Below are 12,728 nucleotides of genomic sequence, written 5' to 3' on the forward strand. Positions count from 1 at the left end.
TAACAAGGAATTGAGGGAGTACAAGATAAGTATATAAAAAAATTATCTCAATTTATGTAAAGTGTATTTGTAAGCAGTTAAATTAGCACATTGATTTTTTTTTTTTTGACCTGGCATATTTCCCGTGTGCAATTAATTGAGTTATTACGTGGTGAGCATCGCAAAGTCCAATTGTACAGGATCACGTCGCGCCAATCCTTGTCTTTAATTTAATAAATTGCATTTCAACTATCCCCCTGTCGTTATTAATGCCCCCCATTCTTGATGATCTCATCACAACTTCACAATTCACAATACGTGAATTTTTTTAGAATCAGCTCTTGACAAGTGTCCTGGCGTGACCATTGAATCACGGAGTGGCTGAACTAAGAATTTAAATTATATAAAACATACACCTACAAAAAATTAGTATTAAAAAATGAGTATTTGTCTCTAGCAGATAAAAAAATAAATAAATAAGTTGTCTGAATTTTGTCACAAGTTTTTCGGCGGCTGTAACATCACAAAGACACAAGCCCAACGCCTGTGAACCAGATCTACATCACATAATACAAATCTCAACTTATATTATAAGAGTATCTTAAAAAGAATCGTTATATTTTGTTTCTACGTGTCGAGGGCTAACAATCTCTATATAGGGAAGAATCTACTTCAGACGAGCATATGTGCTTCTTAATAAAAGAATTAAGACTCTGATCATGTGGGCCGCGTTGAATTATTACGTAATCCCACAATGACGTGGAAGAAGCTGAGTTAGGGTCAGCCACTGATCTCGTGTCCGATATTGACTCGTTTGCCGTTATCAAATTCACGTTCTTCAACGTGAACCGGTTCCCCACCAGATGACTCAGTACCGCCGCCTCCGACACCGAGTTATTCGCGCGTTTTTTCATCGCCCACCGAACAATTTGCGTGAGCATCGCGTTCGATAATCGCCGGATGCCTTTCCCTCCGCCCATTATGATCGCCGGGTTGACTCGTCCGCCTCCCTGAGTTTTCTCCGAGTTGTTCCTACTCTGCGTCATGCTAAAGCTACTACTCTCTGGATGTCTATGTAACAAAATGGTCTCGGGGCTCCGGTTCCTGACTCTTCCCAGCGGGTCTTTCACCACTACCATATTCTTCACGTCTACGAGCATTACATGCTTGAAACTCCGCTTGACCCGACCGAGCAACATCGGGTAGCACGCCCATCTTCTCAAACTCAGGGGGACGTCGTTTAGGAACCCGGCCAGCGAGTTCTCCGGATCGAGCTCCTCCGGGTCAAATCTGAGAACCGACCCGTAACTCAACAGAGGGACGATCTCTTCTGATCCGCCATTCCCTGTTTCCGGGTTCGTGAGATTACTTCTAGTTCTCGCACCCCACAATGGCTCCGCGATTTCCGTCCCCTTCTTGACCATCTTGAGAAACCTGGTAGCATCGAAATTGGGAGATTTCCGGTTCTTGTGAGGATGGGTCACATTCATTTGAGTGTAGTGTTGAATGAGTGACAAGAACGAGTCGTTCTCCTCCTGAATAATAGGGGTGAATCTCGATGACAAGGAAGCAGAATCGAACATGAAAACGACGTCGGCGCTGGCAGTGAGGCCTGACCTATGCAAAACTCTGAGAAACAAGCGAAACTCCTCGTCGGTGGTGTCGGCAGCCACGTGACCCACAACGAGATCTTTCATGGCTCTGGTTCCTCTCCTGTACAGAGTACCCATCCGTTGCAGAGCGGGCGAAGGAAGATGCTCGCTGTTGGAGGCACATTTTCCCAATTTGGGGAACCAACCGCTGGCTTTGGGCTCTGCAGTGGGATTGTGAATAATGGGAGATTTCTCCGACAAGAATCGACGATGGGCCGTAGGTTCGATGGTAGATAGAGTGAAGAAAACAAGAGTGGTGAAGAGGAGAAGAGCGCAGATGGAAATGATGCATTGAGCAGTGGAAAAAATGCGAATGGAATTGGGTCTCTTGACAGAAGAAGAAGCAGGAGGAGGCGAAGAAGAAGGTGAGGAAAATAACTTAGTTTTGTCGGCAACTGGGGGGCTTTCTTCAGGGAAGAATACCAAGAGGAGACCCATGCCCTTAGCCTTAGCGTTTGCCCAGAACCCCGAATCTCTCTTTGGTTGTGTGGCAGGCGACGATTCTGTTAAGATATGTGTATCCTGTGTCTCGTATTCATGCTCGGAGAAGGAATGATTCATGACGCTTTTTCTAGTGGCTCATTTGACCTCCTCCACCTTTTCCATCATTTTAAAAAGACTACTGTAAATGGAGGAGGAGCAGGTCTTATTACAGCACGTTGCAGGACCCAAAGCAACGTCGCGGGAAGTGGACAATAAAAACAGTATAAGAAATGAAAGGCGTTAGTTCCAGATTGAGAAGGAATTAAAAAAGGGGAGGGTGAAATTAGAGAAGAGGAATTGGAAGGGGAAGGGTCAATGGAAGGGAACCGACAAAAATAGGAAGGAACCGGTGGAAATTGGAGAGCAGCCAGGAGCAGGGCAAGAGAGCGTTGAGATCCAATTCTGAAAATAGAATATTGGGGAAGCAGATTTCATTTGATGCAGGCCATGCATTCCCCATACTCTTACGTTTCCAACGAAGCAATAACAGACATGACAGGGGAGTGAGAGTAAATTATTAAAAAAAAAACACACACACACACATACAGAGTATGGCAATTTGTAGAGTATATTGATTGTCAATGTGATAACCATTCATCAATATTCTAAAATATAAAATGCCCCAAAAGCACATTTTTTATTTTTCATAATTTAATGAATTCCTCTAGCGTCTCACAAATACCTGGGTTGTATTAATTAATCACTGATCATATATCAATATAAACTTGCACCGAGTTACACTAATTCAAATCATAAACAGTACAACTGATTTTAGATTTCACATACGTGCATGTCAAAATATGCATATCACATAAATATATACCTCATTGTTATGAATATAGTAACGCATTAAGATATGAGTGTTGATTAGAAGCATTTATAATGAATTGTGCATTTTCAAACAGCGGAAGCTTCCACTAGACAGAAAAGGGGGTGTTACAACTCATCATTGCCTCGCTCCACTTTATTTCATGTCTGCGTCTTGTGTTTGTACTGTTGGGCGCAGAAACTTCCTACCTCCTTACTTACAAGATTCCGCGGCATCAAAACGGTGCCAAACAAGCTTCGGTTCTAACAATTTCGGAATTGTTTTATGAAGCATGTCGGCGAAGTGATACATTCAAAATATGGTATTCTCATATGATGCCGCATTAGGTGGAGTTGGCTACATAAATCACACGACATCATTGAGCTCCATCTAAAGTCAAATCTTCAAATATATTATTAATTGAAAGATTAAGTTTGATAACTTTATTAAGTATTCTCTTTAACCTTCGTCTACTTCTTTTTAAAGAACTTCATATAGTTTGATTAATTTTTTTCATTGGCGCATCCAAAGACAAAATACGGTATTCTCATAATTTAGAGTAATATGAGCGGTGACAATAACCACGCCATGCAGATGGAGTCCTACTGCAAAGAGACAGGAATGCCCTTGCTTTAATGTGGGTTTTGTCTCTTAAAATGTCCCAGAATAACACAATGCTAGTCAGGGCCTACCGACCTAAGGACCAAGTATTTTTTCCCTTTTCATTTGAGTTGGATCAAAGCATAATTTGTGGGTAAATCTCTGCTGATAAATGAAAGGTAAAATTAAATAACATAGTGCTAGTTATGAGAAAAGTAATGTGCAAGAGCATAATGGAGACCCGGTTTGGGCTCTTAGAAATACAATCACCTCCCATGTGATCGCCCATCTTCCCCCACGCCTCATTCTTAGCGCGTCATGGAATCCAAACGGCGATTGGTTGGTTTATTGCGGGTCAGAATGTGGGCCGTTGCCTCATGGGCCTTGTGAATAGGCCCACACGTAAGCCTCAAATTAAGCCTGATATTTTTGTCCATTTTGTCCATTTAACACATTTTTACCTTGCATATATTCCTTAATTTATAGGGATATAGCAAGAAGAGATATAAATTAATATGACTTTTAAATAGTTGGGTTTAGCACAATCACAAGCATAGTATTAAAAACTAATTGATTTTTATGAGAACTTTAATATTTTAACCGGTAGGTGTAAAATTAAAAAGAAGTTATTTATATTAAGGACATGAAAAAGTATATTACTCCTTTCAATACTGAATGTATGAAGTTAGACAACTGATAGGGTTGTTCTGGATTTAGATGCAAGATGTTAATTAACTTTCTCTCTTAAAATTATAATTTTTATATATTATTTCTAATAATTACACATATTAAATAAGAATTTTATCAATAAAATAATTTTCAATGCAAATGATTAAAACAAAAAGTATAAAAATAATAACACACGGGTATTAGTGAAATAATATATATAATTTAACCCAAATATTGTAGTCCCTATCCATAGTCACAGATATCGCGGATAGAGAACGTCGGTCTCGACGGGTAGGGCATCCTCCCGAGGGCATTAAATTTGAGGGCATGTTGGGAGGAGAGAGAGGTTGGAGTTTGGAATTTGGAAGCACGAGAGGGAATACATTTACAGAGTTTGAATGTTGTGTGAGTGGTGCGACCAATCCGTAGCTTGGCTTGTTCAAAATTACCCTTTTTTTCCCATTACAATCTCAATCATGCTCATCCCTTTTGTTTTTTGTTTTTACCACTTCCTGCTTTCCCACCGCCGTCCCGACCTTTACTTATTACCATATCTTATCAATAGTAAAACTCCATCATAACAATCACTCCACGTAAAATCAAACAAATATATATTCTTTTGGTTTTATTTATAGAACAAAAAAGAATATATATTTTTTATCCTATTTATAGGATACTGAGAGAAATTTCTCGTATGGATGTATAATTTTACCTCTCATTTATTATTGTGTTGACTTTGTTTATATGAGATATAATGCATATTAAATAGGGATAAAATTAAAAATTATTAAATTATTAAATAAAATTAATAAATTTAAGATTTTTTTAATCTGCTAACAAAAAAAAGATTTTTTTTATTCTATAAAAACATACTAGAAGTCTTTTATAAATAGAATCAAAGAAGAATATATTTAAATTAATGTGACAAAAATTCTCTACACTATTCTAGGATGCCTTTTAGATTAGATGCAGTCATGAAAGTGAGCAGGTGGCTAGCAGCACCTTGGCTTCACGCCCCCAAGACATGTGGCACCCAACATGCCCCTTCCTCATATTTATGCCACTTTGACTGCTTTCCAAATCCCCACCGAAATGACATTACTGCCCCTCCACGTCCTAGCCGTTACATCATATCTTCCCGAATGCCACATGAAACGCCACAAAAGGCCACATCCGTAATTAGCTTCCTTCCTTCCTCTCTCCTGTCTCTTGACTGAACCCTGTCGTTGGAGTTATCTATTCCACTGTGACTCCCCCCATAACATCTAACCCAAATCCTCACTCCCTTCTTGGACTGAGCTTGAATTCTATCCATGGCTTCTTCTTCCTCTGATCCTCCTGCCAAGCCCGAGCTTGGCTGTGCCATGCCAGAGACTTCGGAAGCAGCCATCAACAACGATCAGGTGTTTTCATACAGGGATTTCAAGAAGCCGAAGAAAGAGAGAGGATGTACGGCCAAAGAGAGATCAGCAAAATGCCCCCTTGTACTGCCGGCAAACGCAGCTCCATATATCGTGGTGTAACCAGGTCCGTTTATCCTTTGCTTTCTCTCACTCATAGGCTGCCAAACTGGTCCTACCCTTTCACCTTTCTTGCTTAATCGCGTAACGTTTTCTTGATTTGTAATCATGTCTAATTCTTCAGAGATTACTTCCCTTTTCATTTTCTTTCATTAAATGGGAAAGTGAGCATAAAACAGAACGGTAACTGACAAATACTGTCATGTGTGCCACGTCACAAAGCTTAAGGTTATACGTCAAAATTTCTTTTCATCGTATGCTGTCATTCATCTGCTATATCCGGTTTTGGTGTCTGTTCTGTGTCATCAGATGGGACTGAGTTTCTCTGGTTTCTAACGATTTTGAATCTCTTGTATCGGCTCTGCTTTTGAGATGTGGAAGCTTTTCTGAAATATGGACTGACTGTTCTTGTGTCGTGAATTATCAGGCATAGATGGACAGGTCGTTATGAAGCACATCTTTGGGATAAGAGCACGTGGAACCAAAATCAGAACAAGAAAGGAAAGCAAGGTCTCCCCCCCCCCCCTTCTGCCTTCCTTTTTCCGTCTCTTTCTAATTACTTGCACACGTACGAAGTTATTGGTAAACACACTTGAATATCACGCTCTTATGATCCTATAGTCACTTACATTTTTTTGGGTCAAAATCCTATAGTCACTTACATAATCTCGTTATTTTGCTGTGCACTGGGCATGGATATGTTGGACAATAATTCATTGGTGATGCCAGTTTACTTGGGTATGTTGGCTTCGTCCTCTTATTCCTTCTTGAAGTTGCTGCACCATTCATTATGATAATTGCCCTTGATGGCGTTTATGCAGGCGCGTATGATGATGAAGAGGCTGCGGCTAGAGCTTATGACCTTGCTGCTCTAAAATATTGGGGTCCAGGGACTCTTATTAATTTTCCAGTAAGATAAGTGCTTGGATGGTTATGTTCACAGCAGGACTCATTGGGGGAGAAAGAAATGCTGTGTCTATTTTTCTTTTTCTTTTTCTTTTTAGGCCAAAAGGGTCATATGTCTATTCATTTCTTACTTTATTTTCTGATATCAAAAGATGCGTTGCATGACCAGAATTTGAAATTGAAAACTGCCACTTTGCTCAGGGACTATTAAGTGTAGTGTCTACAATCTTTACCCCAATTAAAAAAAAAAAAAAAAAGCATTTACAATGCATTCTTTCCCTGAGACATTACTTGCACAATACTCTATTTTGCTCTGAATTGACTTGTGGTATGAATCTAACAAATTCAGTGCTCTATTTTTCAAGAAAAGTGCAAACATGCTATTCTCTTCTGATAGACACAATCAGATACTCGTTTTATTTGTGGCCTGTTGACATGCGCAGTGTCTAATTTTTCTAAGATGTACGTTTTGATAATAACCAACCTATGAATTAAATACCTTAAATCTGGTGGCCTTCGGCAGGAAGGAGGAAGACAAGATGTTCTACTTCTGGTATATACAATAATTTCTGCATCAAGTTTTGATCTTCGTACTGCAGGTGTCTGATTATACAAGAGATCTTGAAGAAATGCAGAATTTTTCGAGAGAAGAATACCTAGCGTCTTTACGACGGTATATACACACACACACACTTCACCAAATATATCCTATCAGGAATTCAACTGCGTTGCTAACATGTGATGCTTTCTGCAGGAAGAGCAGTGGCTTTTCTAGAGGAATCTCAAAATATCGTGGACTCTCCAGGTGTGGATCCATCTTGAAGGATGCCAAATGCATGAAAACCACATAGCCAAACATATCCTTTGTAAACTGGTGTTTATTCTCCGCTAGAGAGTAGATTATAATGGTTTTCAAACAGAAATGTTGCTTTATATGCTTTCTATCACCCACTTTGAATTTTAATGCTCGTCACTGCACATTTATGGTGCCCGACACGGATTTGATTGTTAATTTTAATTCTGCATTTCATATTGCATGTGATGGTACAAAAAAATTAGTCGATGGGAGCCATCATATGGTCGCATGGCTGGATCTGACTACTTCAATAGCATACATTATGGTAAGTCCTAATCATATTTAGTGCTCAAGCAATCATCTGTCAAACCTAATTTGTAGAAACCGCGTCTTTGATGGTAAAATTAAACTAGATTCTTTGGCTTGCATGAATTCAACTGATTTCACCAGTTTTATCTGCTAGATCACTACCATCTTATTGCTCTGTAATATTAAAGGTACAGGTGACGACTCAGCTGCAGAAAGTGAATATTTAAGTGGTTTCGGTGTGGACAGAAAAACTGATTTAACGAGTTACATTAAATGGTGGGGATCTAATAAGAGTCGCCAAGCTGATACTGGAACAAAATTATCAGAAGAAAAAAACCGTAGTTTTGCTGGAGGAGACCATGGCAGTGAGCTCAGAACATTGGAACAGCAAACACGACCTACTGAACCATATCAGATGCCACGGTTAGGCACGTCCCATGATGAAAAAAGGCATAAAAATCCTTCAGTTTCTGCTTTAAGTATCTTGTCTCGATCAGCTGCCTACAAGAGCTTGCTAGAGAACGCATCAAAGAGAGAGGGAAATAGCACTGACCCTAATGAAAATGAAAACAAAAATGGCATTGATAAGTTGGACCGTGGCAAGGCTGTGGAGAAATCATCAAATCATGATGGCGGCAATGAAGGACCTGAATCTGTAATGGGGATGAGTGGGGCTTTGTCTCTTCAAAAGAATGTTTACAACCCACTGGCTCCATTCTTGTCTGCACCCCTTTTGACTGCTTGTAGTACTATCGATCCCTTAGTAGATCCTCTTCTCTGGACGTCTCTTGCTCCTATGCTTCCTGCTGGCCTTCCCCGTAATGCTGAGGTTGGTAGATTTTTATTGTACTTTACTTGAATGAATTTGTTTTCTTCAGAACATTATTTCATTCAACGCCGTAATATATGTTTTAAAGATCATCTCTTTACATGTTTACAAGCCTTATTTTCTTGTGCTGTTAGTACTAGCTACAATGTTATTTGTCGTTTGATGCTGATTAATGATTATATTTCTGGAATTCATCTTAAATGGTTCTGTTTCTGCATTTTGACGGGTATATGAGGAATAATTCTAGATAGGTAAATTCTGAAATAGCATAGCCACCAAATGTCAGTAATTCTAGACTCATTACTGATTTTCATTCAATTACCTGTTCGGAATGGAAACTATCTGACGAATGACAGTAATGAAATGGCTAAGACAACAAATGTTTAGAAGTCGGTAACACAAAACAGTTGTGATATATTTCCATTCGTCAATTTCTCCCCAGGTCATTTAAGAGTCACTCATTACATTCTGTGTGGATTCATACCACCAAAAACATGTGGACTCATTTGCAGGTTTCAAAGACTGAGGCCAGTTCATCTTATAGCGTCTTCCAGCCGGAGGACTGAATGGAAGTTCCCTTTGAAAGGATTTGTGATGTGAAGAATAGCGAGTTCCTGAAGAACTGAGTAACATAATTGGGAGGGCTCCGTCTGTTCAGATCTTCATACAGAACGAGAGATCCAAGTGTCTGACTAGCTCAATGGTCTGAGAAAATGCCCCCATGGCTTGAAGCCCTGAACTATGCATGCTTATTGTGATACACAAACTAGGAACTTTGACATAAAAGATTACTGTGCTCAGTGCTCTATACATAGATGACATATATAGGGTTATAACAAATCATTTCTTGCGATATGTTGCTGTCAAGTTTTTGCAGGCGGTATCGAAGAGGGTGATTTCATGTACAGAACGTACGAGGGAGGAAGAAGTATATTAGACAATTTTATTTTATGTTTGATTTGTTTGTTTGAGTTAGACAGTGCTATGTCATATTTGATTCGTTCGCAACGTAAGATACATGCCAAGAGAGCAATGGTTTGAAGTTTAATCATCGGATACGTACCAGGAAGTTAATTTGAAGCCAACAAATTTTGGTTTGTGGGGAAAATTCTACGTTGTGGTTGAGGATAAAGTCTTCGCCTTTGAATTTATGAGTGATCAGCCAGACAAACACCATGCAGATTTCAAAATCACGAAATATTCTTGCAATTTGATTCCTCCCATTTCGTTAGCAATCAATACGAAGATAGTACAAACATAAAAATCCTCCTTCTATGCTTTCCTACTTTTCGCCCTCCATCAAATTAAACCTTTCATTTTGTTGACTTCTGCTCTCAATTTTGACCTCTCACTAATTCCTTTTCTTTTTTTCACTTGCACCCTAAGGTAGCGTTTTGTAGGAAGCATTAAAAATAAGGTATTGAGATTAGAATTGCAATTGAAAAAATTTATTAAAAGAGTGTTTAATATAAGAAATTGTTTGTTATATAGGATTAGCCAGATTAGAGAATATCATGGGGGAAGTGGTATTCCTCAATCCTACCTCTATAGGTTTACCTAATTCTCATATAATAAGCAATTATTCATGTTAAATACTACTCCTCCGGTCCTAAATATAAGGGTTTATATTTAAGACCGAAGGGATATTTTAATGATTTCTTTTCAATTGCAATCCCAATCTTAATATCTCATTTTCAATACTTCGTATCAAACGAGACCTAAATAGTTCCTACAAAACTACACCACATCTATTTTTATTATGACCTGAATCGATATCAATTGACTTGTCGCTGGCTTCATTGGTTCAAAGTGAAACACATAATTATGTCTATCACATGCATACTGGGATTTGCAGAGTTGGACGGCCGGTGGTTCTATAAGAAAACAAAAAAAAAAAAAACAAAAACAAAAGATTGAAAACGTGCGCATTGCTTGCTTTGTTGGAAGAAGAAAAGGTTGTTGGATTTGGCTGCTACTAGAAGGGAATTAGAAGAAGGATTTAAAAAAGTGGAAATTAAAAGCGAACGTTTTCCATGAGAGGAAGAAGAGTCCAGGTTCAGGGGGCCGCCAACGATTCTGAAAAAGTAGGGAATCCTACAAGGCTTAAATTTGATCACATCAAAATTCAAAATTTGCAGGCCATAATAGCAATTGGCTAGACAAATCGAACACACTTCAGATTTTTTTCCCCCTCATTACTTACTTAGTATTTATAATATCTTTTTTATAGAGAGTTTAAATGTCAACCTCATATTTAAGAGAGATTAATATCATTAGACTGCGAAGCTTCAGAATTCTTGTCTTATTCCTGAATTCTAAAATTAATATCAATTTCGAATCGGCGAATCCATCGTCATCACATTTGCAGGTATTCCTGCCCTTCCCAGACTTTAACAACCGACCGTATTAGAATCGAAGGAATCTTGCTTTTTTTGGGGCGACATGGATACATCCCTGTTTATAACCTTTTTCAGTCAGATTTTGAAAACAAAATTTTTTTTTTTTTACTTTTAGAATTGTGTGTTAATGAATAGCAAAGTGTTGGTTTTTTTTATTTTTAGGTTTTAAAATATTTTTAATGAAAAAATTGAATTAATATTTGTTTTGGGCAAAACTTATGATTCGGTCGGGTCATATAATTACTAAGAAATTATTTTGTTGCATTAAAAAAAAAAGTCATAATCTCCTGGAAAATTGACCCATATGACATAAATAGAAGTTCACATGATTTTAACTGACATTTAATTTGGACTAACCGCTTCCCCTAAGACGGGATAAAAATGGAGCAGTTAAAATCTTTTATAATCTTGCCCTGTCAGCATGTTTTCAATTCTCATTGTAGTCATTGGTGTAATAATGAATCACAAAGTAGAAAGTCACACATCTTTTTAAAAATAAATAAATAAATAAATATCACCTATCTCTTGAGAATAATCAAAATCAGTCAATTATATTTCACTGGGATTAATTAAACAGAATCACGACTCTATTACATTTGTAATTCTGATGAAAGACCGTATAATAACGTAACAATGTGATTTGTTTGATATAAAACACAGCACATAAAAACTAGATACAATTGAACTGTCTTCACTGTTGAATTTCATTCCTGACTTTTTGGTTTTTTGCCAGCAATTTCATTCCTGACTTAGACGATATTATATTATTATATTTAACACTGTACGTATGGTATATTATGATCTATGACGGATTCATTTGCATGACTGGGGCAGTAAAATACTGGGATTATTATTTGTCTCTGTCTTCAAGTCTCTGTCCTTGGTTCACATCGAGCCTTACCCCAAATAACATAGGCCTCTCGTCTTCCTGCTCGGTTTTCTTGGCATGCTTAGCCACGAGCTCAAGCAGGTCCTTGCACTTCCTCTTCATGGCCGTGAGCTCAGAGTTCAATGCCCCATTCTCTCTTGAGTCTCTTGTTTTCGTCCACGAGAGTTGAATAACCAGAAGACGAAGAGGTTGAAGAAGACCTTTGGTCTTCCTCTGAATATTCCTGATGATTTCCTTGTGTTCCTGCTGGTTGTTGTTGTTGCCTGCTTGACCACGCCTTTCTTCGTCTAATCTCGCTTAGTTTTTCTCTCTCCCCCTCCTAAATTTGTTATTGCAAAATTCCCATCTGTTCGTCGCCGCTTTACGAAATCCCTGCGATCATATGACAAGTTTAATCCTTTTCATGTTGCTCAGCAATATATTGATGATAATCCCAGTACTTTACTCAATCAAAGACGACAGGGGTTTGAAATGGCCAAAATTGTGGATTAACGCTTGCAGTGTCTTCTTAAATACATAATCCTACCTTTCTTCACCGGATATAATTATAATTAAACTTTTCATTTGGCTTCTCCACAGTAATACAAAAACTAAATCCGATCGATAAGGAAAACTGAAAGCGGCAAGAAGGCAATTACGTGGGGAAAATAAAGACACTGGATTATTATATATATGCGTACGTACATAGGTATTGAGCTGGCGAACAAAGCTGGAGAAGTTGCTGTGCTTGAAGAGAGTAGGAAGAAGGTCGCGGGCAAACTCCGCCGGCTGCCACACCACAAACGCGTGCCGTCAGCGTTCCACGATATGACGTCGCGTCTGGTGGCGGGATCCTCCACCAGCATGTATGTCTTTAACAAGAAGGGTGGTGGGTTCGACTTCCTTGCAT

General features: G+C 38.6%; 1 protein-coding gene and 2 pseudogenes across 1 annotated transcript; 1 reads left to right on the top strand and 2 right to left on the bottom strand.

Moving 5' to 3' along the window:
- Positions 1–458: 458 nt before the first annotated feature.
- Positions 459–2,224, bottom strand: LOC114717654 (uncharacterized). Its single transcript, XM_028902868.1, has one exon. It carries the CDS (start codon positions 2,190–2,192, stop codon positions 621–623), a length of 1,572 nt encoding a protein of 523 aa, XP_028758701.1. The 5' UTR covers positions 2,193–2,224; the 3' UTR covers positions 459–620.
- Positions 2,225–5,370: 3,146 nt separating this feature from the next.
- LOC114717618 (AP2-like ethylene-responsive transcription factor At2g41710) lies at positions 5,371–9,564 on the top strand (annotated as a pseudogene).
- Positions 9,565–11,625: 2,061 nt separating this feature from the next.
- LOC114717623 (heat stress transcription factor B-3-like) lies at positions 11,626–12,723 on the bottom strand (annotated as a pseudogene).
- Positions 12,724–12,728: the final 5 nt, after the last annotated feature.

The sequence above is a fragment of the Neltuma alba genome, unplaced genomic scaffold, assembly GCF_004799145.2.
Source record: "Neltuma alba isolate B1F8T4 unplaced genomic scaffold, ASM479914v2 tig00002140_pilon, whole genome shotgun sequence".
NCBI classification, from domain to species: domain Eukaryota; kingdom Viridiplantae; phylum Streptophyta; class Magnoliopsida; order Fabales; family Fabaceae; genus Neltuma; species Neltuma alba.